Source organism: Lemur catta, chromosome 17 (genome assembly GCF_020740605.2).
Source record: "Lemur catta isolate mLemCat1 chromosome 17, mLemCat1.pri, whole genome shotgun sequence".
Classification (NCBI taxonomy): domain Eukaryota; kingdom Metazoa; phylum Chordata; class Mammalia; order Primates; family Lemuridae; genus Lemur; species Lemur catta.
In genome coordinates this window covers 20,174,778-20,192,698 of record NC_059144.1, presented here as the reverse complement: position 1 = coordinate 20,192,698, position 17,921 = coordinate 20,174,778, and the positions used below count along the sequence as shown (strand labels likewise).

The 17,921-nt window shown below is 37.9% G+C and overlaps 1 protein-coding gene across 3 annotated transcripts in view; it reads left to right on the top strand.

Annotated features, from left to right (window-relative positions):
* RALGAPB (Ral GTPase activating protein non-catalytic subunit beta) overlaps positions 1-17,921 on the top strand; it is a 99,022-nt gene that overhangs the window by 67,626 nt on the left and 13,475 nt on the right. For all 3 annotated transcript variants that reach the window (XM_045528587.1, XM_045528588.1, XM_045528589.1), the window contains 6 exons: positions 211-398; positions 3,474-3,580; positions 5,102-5,254; positions 7,420-7,629; positions 11,689-11,847; positions 15,402-15,567. In XM_045528587.1, the coding sequence (XP_045384543.1) occupies positions 211-398; positions 3,474-3,580; positions 5,102-5,254; positions 7,420-7,629; positions 11,689-11,847; positions 15,402-15,567 (983 nt within the window). The remainder of the gene's footprint in view (positions 1-210; positions 399-3,473; positions 3,581-5,101; positions 5,255-7,419; positions 7,630-11,688; positions 11,848-15,401; positions 15,568-17,921) is intronic.

Here is a 17,921-nt window from a genome sequence, read left to right as displayed (position 1 = left end):
CTGCATCGAGGGGAATGGGCCTTTCAATCTTGGAGGGGAGAATCTGGACAGCACACCATGGCATTTACCTTGGGGAAAAAAATCTAACAGTGTCAAGAGGAAGCATGGCTGTCTATTAAAATTCAGAACAGCAGAAGGACACATTAATGCGTGAAGTAAACTGAAGATTTTGCTTTGGTAATTAACTGTTATCTTTTCCATTCTCCATAGTATTATGCAGTTGCTTGGTGCATTTCCTTCACCCAGTGGTCCTGCCTCTCCTTGTAGTCTGGTGAATGAAACCACTTTGATTAAATACTCCAGGCTGCCAACTATAAACAAGCATAGTTTCCGGTACTTTGTCTTGGATAACAGTGTCATCCTGGCAATGCTGGAGCAACCTCTTGGAAATGAACAGAGTAAGTTTTAGCATTTTGAGCCTTCTCTACTGCTAAACCAGTATGTTCATCAGTACCATGAAGCTGTTTCCAGGGTCAGAGAAGAGGAGACTACAGATTCTAAGTAATTGTGCATCTGTGAGAAAGTCTTCTAGCATCTGAAAAATAGGGGGTCAGGAAATAGAACAGAATTTACATACTAAATAGAATCTTTAAAGGCTCTTTATGTATATCTGAAATGGCTCTGTAGTTTTTAAAATTTATTTATTTATTTATTTTTTGAGACAAGATCTTGCTCTGTTGCCCAGGCTAGAGTGCAGTGGCATCACTATAGCACACTGCAGCCTTGAACGCCTGGGCTCGAGTGATCTTCTTGCCTCAGCCTCCCAAATAGCTGGGTTGACAGGTGCATACCACCACACTGGCTAATTTTTCTATTTTTAGTAGAGATGGGGTCTCACTCTTGCTTAGGTTGGTCTCGAACTCCTGACCTCAAGCAACCCTCCCACCTCAGCCTCCCAAAGTGCTAGGATTATAGGCATGAGCCACTGCACTTGTGGAATGGCTCTGTAGTTTTATAAAAAGTTTATTTTAGTGGGCTATTTTATGTTGTTTATCATTGTCATGCTTTCGTCCCTTTTGAACTTTGGATCTTGCCCCTGTACTCCCCTGCCCCTCACTTCTGTTGTTTTATTTCAGTTATTTGGTGCCATTCACACAGGCTAGAAATTTGGGTTGTCATCTTTGTCTGCTCTGTGTTGTTACCCCCTTATATAATTAATTTCCAAGTTTCCCCTTCCCTAGTGACTTATGAATCTTTCCTGTCCTCTGTATTCCCCCCAGTACATCCAAATACTGGGCCTTATTATTTCTTACCTAGATTGTTACGGTTGTTTCCTGCATGGCCTGATTCCTCCCATCCCCACACCCCCTTGCTAACTCCAAAATTTATTTACCCTTATTTCCATCCTGCTTGCTGCTACCATAGTATTCATCCTCAGATACAGATCTGACCAAACCAGTGCCCCACTGAAAACCCTTCAGTGATTTTTCTATTAACACAGCATGCACTGTTTTCCTCCCTTCCCTGCCCCCAGTTATAAACTATCTCAGAGTATGTGATTACCACTGCAAGCCAAACTACTCATAGCACATTTTTTCCTGATGGTAATCGGTATAAGCCAGTATGTAAAGGAAGCATGTTTCCAGAGAGACCCTTATTGCTGGGAAGGTGAATTAAAAGTGAAGGTTATGGAATCTGTGCCCATAAAGAGATTCGGGGAGTTACCAGGTGTACCATTCCTTCATTTACAGATGAAGAAACTAAAGCTCAGAGAGGACATTTGATTTGGCTAGGGTTACTTGAGAAGTATATGGTATGGCTAGGGCTGGAACCCAGATTTTCTAAATCCTATACTGTCCCTTTCTGATATTGCTGTGCCACAATAGGATTTGCTCAGTGATTAAAGACTTGCCTTCTTGCCTTTGCAAAGGTGAACAGGGTCTTACAGTCCCGTGTCCATTGTATATAGGAGTAGGATCTCATAAATCCATAAAATGAAAGTGAGACTTTTCCCTGTAGTTTTGGATAAAAGAATACCATCATAAATTTCCGTCATGTTGTGGTGAGATACAGTGACATTAATATGCAATAGACTGAGACCTTTTATCATTGCCCAACTCCAGAAGTACTGGTCCCAAGTCTTTTTTGCAGGTACCTCTTCCTTCTCTACCCCTGACTGAGGCTTGCTTGGCTTTCTTCCCTAGGCCGCTGTGCCTGCTATTCACAAACAATTCCTTCAGCCTCCTACTCCCAAGCCATCTGCAGAAGAGTCTGCAGAATCCCAGTGTCTCCTTCGGGCTTCCTGGCCTTTTTCCAGGTTTTCTAGGACTCCCCTTCTCTCTTTCCAAGTAACTACGTTGCACAGGAAGTCTATCAAAAATGTAAACAATTGGAATTTTATAGATTTACAAGGGCATTTTAATAGTTTATTATAATAGTTAATAACAGAAGAAATGAGACAGAGAAGTTTAACTCCTACACCTGAGACAGAAGTAGGGAATAAGAAAAAGGATCTGGGTCACTCAGGAAGTCCATCCTGAGTTCTTTACCACTACCACCACCACTCCACCCCTGAACTTCTGCTGGGATGGAACAGTGCCTGCCTGTGGTGGGCAGTGGTACACAAAGGCGTAGGCAAATATAGCATGAACACTGCAAACAATCTTTCTTCCTACATTTAGGTTGTTCCCAACATTGGAAGGTGAAGAATATTTGCTAGGACAGCATTTCCTAAAAATGTGTATGTAGACCACCAGAGGTCTGTGAGATGATCTTAGTTGATACGTTAGTGAACATTATTTTATATATTTTTAAACGTGTTTTAAAAATACATAATTAGCACACCAAAATTCATGATTCTCCGTTTAGAGATGCATAATTTTCTTTTAAGATAAATGTAAGTTAAAAATGAAAGAACAGCCAGGTGCAGTGGCTCATGCCTGTAAGCCCAATACTTTGGGAGGCTGAGGCAGGAAGATCACCTGAGGCCAGGAGTTTGAGACCAGCCTGGGCAACATAGTGAGACCCTATCTCTACAAGAAAAAAAAAAAAAAGCCAGGCATGGTGGTGTGTGCCTGTAGTCCTAGCTACTTGGGAGGTTGAGGCGGGAGGATCAATTGAGCCCAGAAGTTTGAGGCTATAGTGAGCTATGATCATGCCACTGCACACCAGCCTGGATGACAGAGCAAGACCCTGTCTCAATAGATAGATAGGTAGATAGATAGAAAGAAAGAAAGAGAGAAAGAGAGAGAGAGAGGAAGAGAGAGGAAGGAAGGGAGGGAGGGAGGGAGGAAGAGGGAAGGAAGGAAGAAGGAGAGGAAGGAGAGAAAGAAAGAGTGGTTGGTATAAAGTAAAATAATAGTACTTATGGTACATGGGTATGGCAGAAACCACAGAGGTGGTACACAAAGGGTCAAACCTTTGGAAGCACTATGTTGGGGCTTTGATTATGAGAAGCTCTATAGTTGATAATAGATTTATTTTAAATGGCTATTGTTTGAAATATAAACTTTTACACAAACATTTTATTCTAGATGATTTTTTCCCCTCTGTCACTGTGCTGGTCCGGGGAATGTCTGGAAGACTTGCTTGGGCACAACAGCTTTGCCTTTTACCAAGAGGAGCAAAAGCAAATCAGAAGGTATTCATCAGAAGTTACAGGGAAGTGAGGAGGGGAGAGAGAGAGAGAGTGTGTGTGTTGTGATTTAAAGGTTAAATAACATTCCAGCAGAAGTCACAGATAACAAATATTTTTGATCCCTAGCCAGACTGTCAGTCAGTGGGTTCACATCAGAACCATCTCTTAGGAACCTATTAATAGAATTACTCTTTAAAGGCATCTTCAAGGCAGGTGTATTTTCAGAAAGCTTTCCAGGTGATCCTAACATCCACTTAGGATTAAGGACTGCTTTTCCTGAACAAGTTTTTTCCATGTAATTTTAAGTATAATAAGAGTCAGATGTATACCAGATAGGAAAAAAAAATTGGCTAGACCTTTGATATATCTAGCAACAGGACTTAGTTTCAAATTGTTTTATATGATTTATAGCCATATGATTGGTAATATACTGTATAACTTTTTAATCTAAATAATTTAATGAAATCTTTTGGGGTGGCGCAGTTTGTTTTCTTTATTATATGTGTAATTTTATAAGTAATAATTGATTATGAAAGAAAGTTGGAAAATCCAAATGATAAAGAAGAAATTTTAAATCACTAGTGGTTACTATCCAGAAGGAAATAGCCACTGTTAATTTTTTGGATTGGATTCCCTTCCAGTCTTTTTTTCCTTTTCATACATAATAAAGCTTAAATAGCATTTGAGTCATTTTTGTATACTCTTCTTTTCACTTATTACATTGTAAGGTTTTGCTTCTGTTACTAAATAATGTTTTTAAAATATGACATAGTAAAATGTTATCAGCTTTTACAAGAGACACCCACAAAATTGGAGCATGTACCTAAAATCATTTAATATCCTAGATGTCTCTGTTAGATGAGATATGTTTATTGCCCCATGAGGAGCACTCCCCTGTTTTCTCTTGGTGGCGTTATACAGATCACATTCTGTCACCAGCTCTGTAAGCCCCGAAGTTAGCATTAAAGACTGAGGAGGAACAGTAGCAGGAAAGGAACTAAGATTTATTGAGGGTTCACTATGTACCATATACATATTAAAGCAAGAGTTTGGAGCCATGAAGGCCTAGATTTGGTGCCCATACTCTCTCAATTAAGCCATGCTAAGGTTCTAATAGAACTCAGTTTCTAGAGATGACTAGTGGACCTAAACTTGTACTTTATCATATGGAATGATTTGAGAGCTCCTGAGGAAGGAAGGAAGTTTGAGATTCAAATCTCTAGCTAAAGTGGCTTACCACTGAATGTGGGGGATTCAGGCCTGTGGCAGTAGAAGTCCACAACCCGTTTGTCAATCATGGGATCGCTAATGAGTTGATGAACATTTTTAGAAAAATAAAATAGAGTGCACTGGTAGGCTGCTTACTTTTACTGTTATCTATAGCATGTGTCGATTCTTAGTGAGTTTTTATGACAAGTAGTCCTTGGCAAACACAGGCATCTGAGAGACTAGGGAAATACATTTCCTTAAAGATGGGTATTGGACCATATGTAATACCATAATGTTATTTGTTTACTTTAACAGCTTTTTGTGCCTGAGCCTCGCCCAGTTCCTAAAAATGATGTTGGATTTAAATATACTGTGAAACATCGGCCATTTCCTGAAGAGGTGGACAAAATTCCTTTTGTGAAAGCAGATCTGAGCATTCCAGATTTGCATGAAATTGTCACTGAAGAAGTAAGATAAATTTTTAGCTGTTGTTAAGGAAATGAATATAAACATTCTTAAATGACTTCCACAGTCAAGACAATGCCTTTAGTGTTATTGAAGGTGATGTATAAGATGAGCCAAGTCTCTGTATTCTGGGAGGTTACCATATAGTAAGACAGATACAGATTGTGGCCGATTGAAAGGAACTGTACATCTTTAGAAAGAGGTGTCACTGCACTACCTGGGCTATCGTAGATTTCAATAATGTAGTAACAGAATCAGACTCTGGCAGTGGAGTATATTTGGAGAAGGGAGACCAGTTTCGAGACTATTACAACAATCCACGTCGTGAGAAATGAAGGACTATGTCACTGAAGTTTAATATATAAAATGTGTTATGGAGGTAGATCCAAGCAGTCTTGAATTGATGAGGAAAGGAAAAGAACCAAAGAATTTTAGATTTTGAGTGTGAGTAACAAAGAGATATCAGTGCCATTTACAGAAATATGGACTTTTAGGAAGAAGACAGATTTGGGAATATAGGAAAAATTTATTTGGTTTTAGATTAATTTAGATGATTAATTAGTTTAGGTAATTCGTCTCTTAGGTCAAGGGAGAAGAATTTCAAGAAGCAGGGGACTGGTATGTCAGAGCATGAGAGAATAGAGGGGTAAGAATGGAGGAAGGGCTACACTATAAAATGCTAGAGCGATCAGGGAGAAGGAGGAATAAGAAAAAGCTTCTCGATTTTGGTGTGAAATTGCAGGTGACCTTTGAGCACAGGTTCAAAGGAGTATAAAGTGTGGGGCAGAGTGTAAGGGGCTGGTAGTGTATGATTAATGAGGCAGGGGCAGCAAAGAGAAACTACTACTGCTGCTATTAGGTTGGTGTGAAAGTAATTGCGTTTTTGGAACCATGAATTTTAATTCATTGTAACTAGGTGCAAACACATCTTTATTAATCAAAATAGGAACTGTTACAATCAACACATTTGTGCCAACAAGAAATAAGTTTATTCCTGTGGCGTAAAAATCCATGCTTCAGGATTTGACGAACTCTTGGAAAGCATTTTCTGCATCCTGCTGGTTGTAGAAGCATTTTCCCTGCAAAATGCTGAGGAGACGCTTGAAGAAGTGGTAGTCGGTTGGTGAGAGGTCAGGTGAATATTGTGGATGAGGCAAAACTTCGTAGCCCAATTCTTTCAACTTTTGAAGTGTTGGTTGTGCAAGGTGCCATCAGGCATTGTCGTGGAGAAGAATTGGGCCCTTTCTGTTGACTAATGCCAGTCATAGGTGTTGCAGTTTTTGGTGCATCTCATCGATTTGCTGTGCATACTTCTCAGATATAATGGTTTTGCCAGGATTCACAAAGCTGTAATGGATCAGACCAGCAGCAGACCTCCAAACAGTGACCATGACCTTTTTTTGGTGCAAGTTTGGCTTTGGGAAGTGCTTTGGAGCTTCTTCTAGGTCCAGCCGCTGAGCTGGTTGTCGAGGGTGTTAGGCTTAGTTGGGAAGCAGATGAAGCCAGAAGGATGCTAATGGCATGGGAGAATAGGAGGAGGGATTGAGTGCCCTCCAGTGATGGTAAAACATGAGCTCAAGCAATGAAAGCATGGGAAGCTGCAGGAAGGGAGCTTATGACTGGCGAGGGAATTTCAGAATTATAGGTTAGAAAGTAGGGCATATCTGAGGTTCAAGGTGTGCTCATGGATGGCCAAAGTCTGAAGATTGAGAAGGTTGTAGAATTGTGAGCCAGTTGGTTAGATGGATCATCACTTGCCAGAGGATGGAATTTTAAACTAGGATTGATCTGAAGGGAAGGGAGGGGTCAGGAGAGTCTGCAAGAATACAGTCAAGTAATCCACATGAGGGGCTACTGCAGGGTGAAGATAGACAGTGAACTGGAGGGGAGAAGGTGGGAGCAACCACTCTGCCCATTTAAGGGGAACAGAGACAGAATGCTTTTATTCACAGCAAGGAGATGAAGAAGCAATTATTGAAGCTATAGGGAAGTTTCTTTGGTATTTCTTTCAAACTTGAAACGTGTTATTGAACGGAAGTACAATGTTGATCACTGAAAATTATCTTCATTCTCTTTGTTGCTTGCAGCTTTATTTTCATTTTAAAATTAAGTTTGACCCTGTAACTTTTGTAATATTTCCAAAAAATGAAATATTTGGTTTATTTCAGTTAGAAGAAAGACATGAAAAATTAAGGAGTGGAATGGCCCAGCAGATTGCTTATGAAATACACCTTGAGCAACAGAGTGAGGAAGAATTGCAGAAGAGAAGTTTTCCTGATCCTGTTACAGATTGCAGGCCCCCACCTCCTGCCCAGGAATTCCAAACAGCCCGCCTTTTCCTCTCACACTTTGGATTTTTGTCCTTAGAAGCATTGAAGGTAATCTTCATGAATTTTTATGAGTAAATATATGCATAAATTAACATTTGGCTGGTGATAGCTACATTATTTTTATGAGGATAGAAGGAAATTTCTTTAAAAAACTGGTTAAACTCCTATTCTGTATGCACGTCAATGAAAGTCTGTGCTGCTGTAGGTTACAGTGTGAGCTCCAGGACAGTTTACCCATGAAAGCATTCAGAGTTCTGTCTGAGGAGGCTGCTTTGATAATATACTCAGCTCTGAGTTTTCCTAAGTAATGCGGGACCCATATTGCACATATAAATGAAATCTACAGATAATTAAAAAGAGAATGTTAAAAATCTTTCCCCAGTAAATGTTATTACTGAAAGTATAAGCTATAGTTCACTCTGCTCTTTCATGCCACTGCCACTTTCATTTTTATTTATTTATTTGTTTGTTTGTTTATTTATTTATTTATTTATTTATAATGAGTCAGGGTCTTGTTTTGTCACCCAGGCTAGAATGCAGTGGCATGATCATAGCTCATTGTAGAAAATTGACTTTGTGATGCAGCAGAGTACTAACATAAAAACTCTTAATACAGAATGGAAGAGCAGAGAGAAGGGAATAAAAAGAAATATGGAAAGCATATGGAAATATGGAAGGCAAGGAAAAAAGATCCAAACTATATAAATGATAAGTGATATTCCTAGTGGAGCAAATTGAACAGAGTAGAAGCAGTAAATAAAAATATACTAGAAGGAAATTATAGCATCGTATGGACTGCAGGGAGACAAGAAAAGCCCTAAATAGCTCTGTCTCTGAGATTGCAATTTTCTGTTCACATTACCAATTCTAGTTGAAATTGTTAAGCTTAAAGAAAATAATTCTCATACTTTCTCATCTGTATCAGAACATAGGAAAAAGTCAGAAAGATACCTGGTTTATTTTGTGAACCTTAGCATAACTCTAATAACTTAATCCTCTCAGGACATACATACAAAAAAAACTACAAACCAGTTTTACTTATAAATATATATATAAAAGTATTAAAGAAGAGGCTAGTCAAACTGAATTCTGAATTAACAAAATTAACTACCACAGTAGAAAAAAATTTTTTTCCTTGGGGCCGTAGTATTTTATTGTAAAATAGAATAATTTCAAAAACAAAATGATCCTTTCTAATTTAATGAATAATTTGTTACTTTTTATTGTTTTCTATGTGTGAGTTATATGCAGCTTGAAAAATAGTTCTCTCAGCTCCGAAGGTGAAGAGATATGTAAGTTACATATGCTTCACGAGCCCGGGGGCTCAAAACTAGCGTGAGTTAAGTACAACTCACATGGCAGTTAATGTGTTAAGAGCATGTTAAGCAAATTATCTTCCATGACCAAGTAAGGTTTATCCTTGATAATTATTGGGGAGTATTAATAAAGCTGTTAAGAAAATAACTTGATCCTACTAGTAGATCAATCAATAAAATAAATCAATATTTAATAGAACAATATTCTGATTAAAAAAAAAACTTAGCCAGGAATAGTAGTGTAGGTCCACATTAAAGCTCTCTCTAAATGGCAGCCCATAAGCAAATTTAGAGGTACCTTTTGTTAAAATCAGAGGTAAAGGATATGTACCTTGATGACTATTTAATAGAATTTTTCAATCAATGAAATTTTTTAACTTTTTAGTTTTAAATAATTATAGATTAGCAGGAATTTGCAAAATAGAAGTACAGGAAGCTTTCCCCCAATGGTACGATCTTACATAACTACAGTACAGTATCAAAATAAGGTGAGTCAATGAAATGTTAAAAGAAACTAAATGAAGTAAAAATTATTGGAAATGAGCAAATAGTGTACAGGTAATATGACTTCTAATTACACAACCATAAGAAAATCAATAAGATGTATAAAATAAATGAGGGAGTTAAGATGACTATGCAAAAAAGTATAAAAATTAATGACTATTCTCTAATATTCAGTTAAAAATAATAGCTGTGATATTGACAAAAGTTACCTTAACAAACTATGTACAAGACCTAGAGGAAGAAACTTTTAAGTTTCTTATTAAGAAACTTATTATATCTCTTATTATTAAGAGATATAAAATATATGCATTGCATTCCTGGATTAGAAGATCATCCAGAAGAACAAGCTGAGGATATACCTTACTTAAAAAAAAAAAGAAGAGGCTGGTGCAGTGGCTCAAGCCTGTAATCCTGGCACTCTGGGAGGCCGAGGCTGGAGGATCCCTTGAGGTCAGGAGTTCAAGACCAGCCTCAGCAAGAGGGAGACCTCACCTCTACCAAAAATAGAAAAATTAGCTGGGTGTGGTGGCGAGTACCTGTAATCCCAGCTACTCAGGAAGCTGAGGCAGGAGGATCACTTGAGCCCAGGAGTTTGAGGTTGCTGTGAGCTAATCTGACGCCACGGCACTCTAGCCCAGAAGAGCAAGACTCCATCTCAAAAAAAAAAAAAAAAAGAAGAAGAAGAATGAGGACATTTTACCCTATAGGGTGTATTGCAGCAAGCTACAGGTCTACAATTCCTTATTCATGATATCAAAGTAAAAACTGAAATATAGAAATTTTTTTGTACATTTATAGCAAATTCACTTAGTGGCAAAATATGACCTGAATTGATATGAAGCTATTTGTACTCTTTACTTATTTCAGTTAGTGTGATAACTGGTCATAGACTATTCAACTTTGAAATATTAAAATCTTTTATTATAGACTGTTGCCCCAGCCCTTGCTAGGAATGTTGTGTAACAGATCAGAAGACCAGGCTCACAATCCTTGCCAATATGAAAGAGAATAGTTCTTGCCATCTCTGGGGTATGCCTTCCTGAAAAATACTATGGTTAGCAGAACCATTTTTGGCAAGATCAAGATCTCAAAGAAGATAAGGATTAGGAGGAAAACGAAATAAAAAACGCATTAAAAATTTTTTTAGGGAAGTTTTAGGTTTGCAGAATAATTGAGCAGAAAGAATGGAGAGCTCCCAAAATCTCCCCCGCCATTTCCCCTAATTTAATATCTTGCATTGATGTGGTACATTTGTTACAATTAGTGAACCTATATTGGTGCATTATTAATTGAAGTCTGTAATTTACATTAGGGTTCGTTCTGTATTGCACAGTTCTGTGGGTTTTGACAAATGTATAATGACATGTGTATACCATTACAGTATTATACAAATAGTTTCACTACCTTAAAAATTCACTGTGTTTCACCTATTTGTTCCTCCCTTTTTGTGCCCCCCTCAACCCTTGGCTACCACTGATCTTTGTACTATTTCTGTGTAATTTTGCTTTTTCCAAAATGACATGTCGTGGGAATCATACAATATGTAGTCTTCTCACACTGGCTTTTTTAACTTATCATTATGCATTTAAGTTTCCTCCTTGTCTTTTTGTGACTTGAAAGTCCATTTCTTTTTATTGTTGAATAATATTTCACTGTATGGATGTATCACAGTTGATTTATTCATTCATCTATTGAAAGACATCTTGGTTGCTTCCAAATTTTGTTTTGTGTGTGTTTTTTTCTACCCAAGATAGTACTTCACCAAGTTTTGGTATTTATGAATAAAGCTACTATAAACATTCGTGTGCAGGTTTTTGGGTGGATATACATTTTTAACTCAAGGGCAAATACCAGTATGTTCAATTGCTATATTGTATAATAAGACTGTTGGGCTTTGTAAGAAACTACCAAACCATCTTTCGAAGTGGCTATATAATTTTGCATTTCCACTGTCAATGAATGAGCAAAAATGCATTAAAAATATTATAATCCAGAGAAATATTATCTATATTATATATTATATAGGTATAATATAATATGACATAGAGATAATATATGATATTATAGAGAAAACAGGATCCAAAATTATATACACAATATAATCTAAATTGTCTTTAACAACAAATAGCAAATAAAATAATTGGAAGGAAGTATACAAAAATACCAAATAATTTCTTATTTTTTAATATTTTTTTTTACTTAATTTTTACTAAACCATGAGCAGGTATTGCTTTTATAATTAGAATAATGAAAAATAATAATCGCTCCTTTCTTCCTTTGGTGGTAGGAACCTGCAAATAGTCGTCTACCTCCTCACCTTATTGCACTTGATTCCACGATACCTGGATTTTTTGATGACATTGGGTATCTGGATCTCTTGCCATGTCGTCCTTTCGACACAGTTTTTATTTTCTATATGAAGCCAGGTCAGAAAACGAACCAAGAGGTAAGAATTCTGAAAATTTTTTTGGATAATTTTTTGTGCTATAAATGTATGTTGACTTAAAGAAAGAAACTGAAGCAAAATTAATATAGAGAGTTTATTTGGGCCAAGGTTGAGGACTGCAGCCTGGGAAACACTGAAAAGTGCTCCAGAGAATAAAGGAGAGGCTCGAGTTTTTAGAGAGAAAAAGGACGAATCAGGAGAGGGGGTGGTTACAAAAGTTGTTTGTCAGGAATTCTCATTAGTTTACAGAAATAACATTGATGGGTGATTGGCTATACATTGTTGAACAGTAGGCTATGAGTTACGGTGTCCAGTGTGGGGCATTGTTAGGTTAATTTATAGCTATTGGTGGTAACACTCAGTCTAGAGTCCATATATCAGGCAGCTTCCTTAGGGAGAGTAAGACGTGACTGCTTTCACATTTCAGTGCTTCTCTGGGCCTGATAATTTACAGGGGCTTGCATTCCTCAGATTAAAAGTTTCTTTTTCATATGTAGAATTTTATGGTTTGCACTGTCCATGGTAAGAAATGAATATTTTATGCTTGATGCTTAAAGACTTGTTATGAACCATTTCAAAAACTGAATTAGTTAAAACTGTGAAGTTTAGGGCTGGGCGTGGTGGCTCAAGCCTGTAATCCTAACACTCTGGGAGGCCAAGGCAGGAGGATTGCTTGAGCTCAGGAGTTCGAAACCAGCCTGAGCCAGAGGGAGACCCCATCTCTAAAAAAATAAAAATAAAAAGAACTGTGATGCTTAGAGTTCTGAGTCTTTTGACCCTCAAGGAACATGATTTAGACAGGAACTGTAGCATGCCTTTCTTCCCCTTAAGGAATTCGGATTCATAAGACAGAAGAAACTAAAATACAGGAAGTTAGGCACAAAAAGCTAAAACTAGGCTTAATTACTTAAGAATAAAATAACAGCACAAATATTTACTGAACATCTTCCCTGTGGCTCAGCATGCCAAGGTATGGAAGGGAGTAACAGAGTTTCCTCTTGAGGAGCTTACCTGCCAGGTGATGTCACAAGCACAACATTTCAGTTGAGGCATGCATAGTATGCAGTGAGGGAAATAACCCCTGAAATAAAGGATAAAAACAGAACACTAAGTGAAACACAACTGGATACATGTAACAAAGAGACTAGGAGAAGGATAAAGAAATATGTAAGAAGCAAGAATGGAAAACAGAGAGCAAATGGCAGGAGATTTGAAGTTTCTGTTGGAAATGAATAGTTGAAACATGGAACAGGCAGGCAGTTATTTTGACTAGGAAAGGGCCAAAGGAAGATTTGTAAAATGTAGTATTTGGGTGTGTAGGGCACTATAACAGTATGATCTTAGAAGATTTACTGTAACCATTATAAGCCCATTAGCTAATCAAATTAGCATACCTTAAGAAATTTACCAAAGTCACAAAATGTTTACCCTAGAAGCATTGTTTTAAATTATTGGTGAGCTATTAGAAAAGAAGATTGATTTATGAGAAAGTTCTTTTCATTTCATGCTGCTGTTAGGTACCAGGGTTACAGTGGTGAACAAGATCTATAAGATTTTTGGCCTCCTAGAACTACTCTCTAGAGAGAAGACAGACGATTAAATAAGCAACCATAGTAAACTGTGCTATTAGGGGCATTAAAGCATTTTATAGAAGCCATAACAGGAAAACTTAACCTGGTTTTAAGAAGGTGTCCTGGAGGAAAAGACATTTAAACTGGTATTTGAGGTAGGCATTGACGGTAGGGGTAGGTAAAAAGTCAGAAGCAGATTGTTACTAACAAAGTGATGATATGTGTAAATTCCCCAGAGGTAAGAGAGTATTGCATCTTTGTGAAATTCGTTTTAGGGTCTAATATGCTTGGAGCTTGGGAGAAGGTGAGCTAGTGGTAGTCAAGGATGAGATTGGTGGGCTCAAGGTTTTTGGAAGAACCTCAGTAAAATAGGATTAATTACAGAGATTAGGGATCTGTTTTGAAGGACGTTTAGTGCATTGTTCATATGAGAATAATGGAACCATTTTTCTCCTACTTGCAAAAGAAGACACAAACCCTTGAGGCAACTCCTAAACCAGTTTAATTGCCTTAGGTTTCCAGGGGCTGAGGGTGACTAGGAAACAATGAAGATTTCCTGAGGCCACCTTTGAAATGGCTGAGACCTGCTTTCCTAGGCACATGGTAGATTTAGATTAATTTCTGGCTGCCAGCAAGTGGCCTGCAAGTTGAATTTGATTTGCTTATTGCTGCTTAACTACATTTTCAGAAATTGTTTATTTAAAAATTTCACTTCTAGATAAAAATTTTAATTGCAAAAGCTGGAACTGGCTGTCAAAAGTTTCTTGGCACTGTAAGAATATGAAGGGATATGGGTAAATTAAATAGGTACACTGTACACCTCTAAAGAGATTGGTTCTGTATTCAAGAGGTAGTGACCTGGCGGTGATGCCCAGTGGAAGTAATGGGTGTAACTTCTTATATTTTGACTTTCACAAGTGGGCTGGCTGCATCAGTCATTTGGGGAAACTTTTTAAAAATAGTGATTCCAGGATCCTGCCTTTGCTGATTTTAATATAGAAGGTCTGGAGCAGGCTATGGGAATCTTATTTTTAGGGAAATTCCCCAGGTGATTTTGATATACTCTGCTCCCTGCTCCTCCCTACTTTACTTTTCAATTTAGAGAGAATTTCTTATTTTCCTTATTTTAGAAGTGAGTTTTCCAGCAACAGCACTATTGCCATTTGGGGCCAGATAATTCTTTATTGTGGGACTGTCCTGTGTATTTTAGAAGATATAGCAGCATCTTTGGCCTCTACCGCTAGGTACTAGTAGTGTGCCCCACCAATTGTGACAACCAAAAATGTCTCCAGACATTGCCAAATGTCCCCTGAAGGGAAAAATCACCCCCAGGTGAGAAGCACTGTTTTAGAATGAGGGGTGCTTTCTGAGGCCAGTAGGAAGCCAAAGCATTACATTTGGTACTTAGTTAAGAGGAGAGAACCTACTGCTTACTTCATTTTTCTGGAGTGGCTATATTCTCTTCCTTGGACAAAGAAAAGGATATTTTCACACATATTTATTAATAATACTTAATCTTTATTGAATTTTTAGTAGGTTTGTACTTTTATAGCGTTTGTCAAGATTTATAATTAAATAATCACATAGCTATGTAATATTTCTCATTAAATAGACAGTAAACTCTGTGAAAGCAGGGACATAGTGTCTTTTGGTAAACTTGTCTGGTTCAGTAAGTGTTTTGCCAGGAAGACACATAAGGGCTGTAACTGCATTATCTCATTTAATCTTCACAACTATTATTATTATCCCTCCTTTATAGATGGTGAAACTGAGACAGGTTAAGAAGCTTGCCCAAGGCCCAGCTATTCCAAATCTGTGTAACTCCAGAGCATGCATTTTTCATTATAGTGGTATATCCTCAAATTTATTCTGAACTTGGACTTGATATGTCATAAGCTTCAAAGCCAACCAATTTTTATGAAGATTTATTTTGATATGTTCTTTGTTTCCTTCATTATAGCTGACGATTGGTATCTATTTCAGATTTTAAAGAATGTGGAGTCTTCCAGAAATGTTCAGCCACATTTCCTAGAATTTTTGCTCTCCCTTGGTTGGTCAGTAGATGTGGGCCGACACCCTGGTTGGACTGGGCATGTTTCCACCAGTTGGTCTATTAACAGCTGTGACGATGGTGAAGGACCTGAGCAAGGTAAAATTCATAATGGTTGTTTGTTTCTTGGTTTTTTATTCTCTCCCCCCCCTTTACTATGAATTTATAGTCTTGTTAAGAATACAGAACCAAACAGGGATATATAATGGAAAAATCTCCTTTCCCTAATCTCAGTCCTTATAGGGAATAACTTAATAACAGTTCACATATTTTTCTAGACATTTTCTGTATATATGAAAGATATATACATATAATAGATTTAATACAGAATTAATGACTTAATTATTACAATACTGATAAGTTCCTTTTTTATAGTCTGAGTAAACAATTTTATTTTTATGTAAAAATACTGTAATAGATATAAATTATAACAAACAATACAGCTTCCTAGCAAATGTGTTTTGTCTAATAAATAGTTTTCTATTAACAGATGTGTTTTGTAGACTTTGTGAGTCTATAAAGAGTCACAATTCAAGGTTACATTCTTGGGATATATCATATCCTTTGCAGTAAATAGCTGTCTATCTCTGAGAGATTCTTGCCCAACCCTACAAATCCTCCTGAGGAACTGTAATTAGGATAACGAGTACCAGAGCAAGTCTAAATTTAAACTAAAGACCTTTGCCCTCCTGGCTAATGTTTTTTGTTCCTGGGCTCCTGATGTCCCTGGAATGTTAGTATTATCTTTCTGAAGTGGGTAGTGTGTATGTCCAATGCACATTTTTGTTTTGATAAATATATCAGCTGGATACTTATAGTTGCAAGTAACAGAAAATCAGACCCAAACTGGCTTAGATTTATTACCTCATGTAACTAAAAATTTCAGAAGTTGGTTAAGTTTTTGGTGTCATTTGATCAACTCTCCTGTTTATTTCTTTGCAGTTTTCCTTTAGCTCTGTTCTCTGTGTGTTAGCTTTGTGTCCAGCCTGGCTTCTCTCATAGAGCAGAAAGGCAGTTCCAGGTTTTACATTTATATGCCACACTAGCCTGAAGAGGAGAGATTAGCCAGGTCTCAGAATCCCCCTACCCTGGAACTATAGCAAGAGGGATGGAATGACCCCAGTGGAGAGATACTGATGAGTTAAAATTGACATGAAGGGCCAGTCCCCCCTGTATGTCATGGCTGCTGTAGGGTAGGGGCAGGTAGAGTAGGGGTTGGGCTGTAACTTCAGTGTCTACTACAATAGATACAAAGTGCCCACCCAGAGCCTACACCAGGAGTCAGCAAACTAAAGCCTATTCCTGTTTTTGTAAATAGAGTTTTATTGGAACACAGCCACACTCTCCTTTACATATTGTCTATGACTGCTTTCATGCTACCATGGCAGAATTGAGTGGTTGTAGCATATGGCCTGCAAAACCTGAAATATTTACTATCTGATCCTTTATGGAAAAAGTTTGCTAACCTTTGGTCTAAATTTCCTGTTTGCCACACCTTCACCAGCATTAGGTATCTTCCAATTTTTTAGGTGAGAGATTTTCTGGTTTTAATTACAATTGAGAGTATCTTTTCATGTTTTTATTTCTTTCCTGAGAGCTGCTTCTTCATTTCCTCTGCACAATCTTTTTGTCAGGTTTTTGGTCTTTTATATATTATTGGTAGTACATTGAGTTCATTTTAGTTGAGAACTATATTAGCTCTCAGGAATATTTCTTTTGTTAATTCAGCCTTGCTGGCTTAGAGCAGATATTATTACTAAAACTCATGTATGTTTTTATATGACATCACTGACCACTGGGGAAGGTGGAGCAGAAGCAGAGCTGAGAAGCAGCAGAGAGAGACCAGGGACAGAAGTGCCTTGCAAGCAGGACACACACACACACACACACACACACACACTCTCTCTCTCTCTCTCTCTCTCTCTCTCTCTCTCTCTCTCTCTCTCTTTCTCCCTCCCACGTTCCCTTCAGAGAGCCTGGGGTGTTCTTCCGTTTGATTATTTACCTGTTCCAAAAGGACTGCTTTCTTTTCTTATCTTTTCTTTTCTTTTTTTTGGCTATCACTTCATATATAAACTGTGATTTCCCTATTTTCTCCTATAGTGTGAGCAGTTTTCTTTGTCACTAAACAATCTTTGAAGCTGTTGACCTCACAGCTTGCAAAGGCTTCCCAATCCTTATGAGAGCTCCAGCCAGAGAAATGAGCAGTCACCTTCACCCCCATCCCTCCCCAGTCTGTCCTGTGTCTTTCAAAAGGAGCTGTTAATAGGGACCCCTGCACTGGGTGATTCCCTCCTGCATTAATAGGGTCTTGTGGTTACCTCCCTAAGGGTGAGGTGGCCCTGTCCACTCTGAGGGGACCTACCCCTTCTCTCCATTCTAAATCCCCAGAGGCAGGAGGGAAAAGGCTTAATTTAGCCTGGAGGCAAGACCATGGGCATCCAAAGGCCACA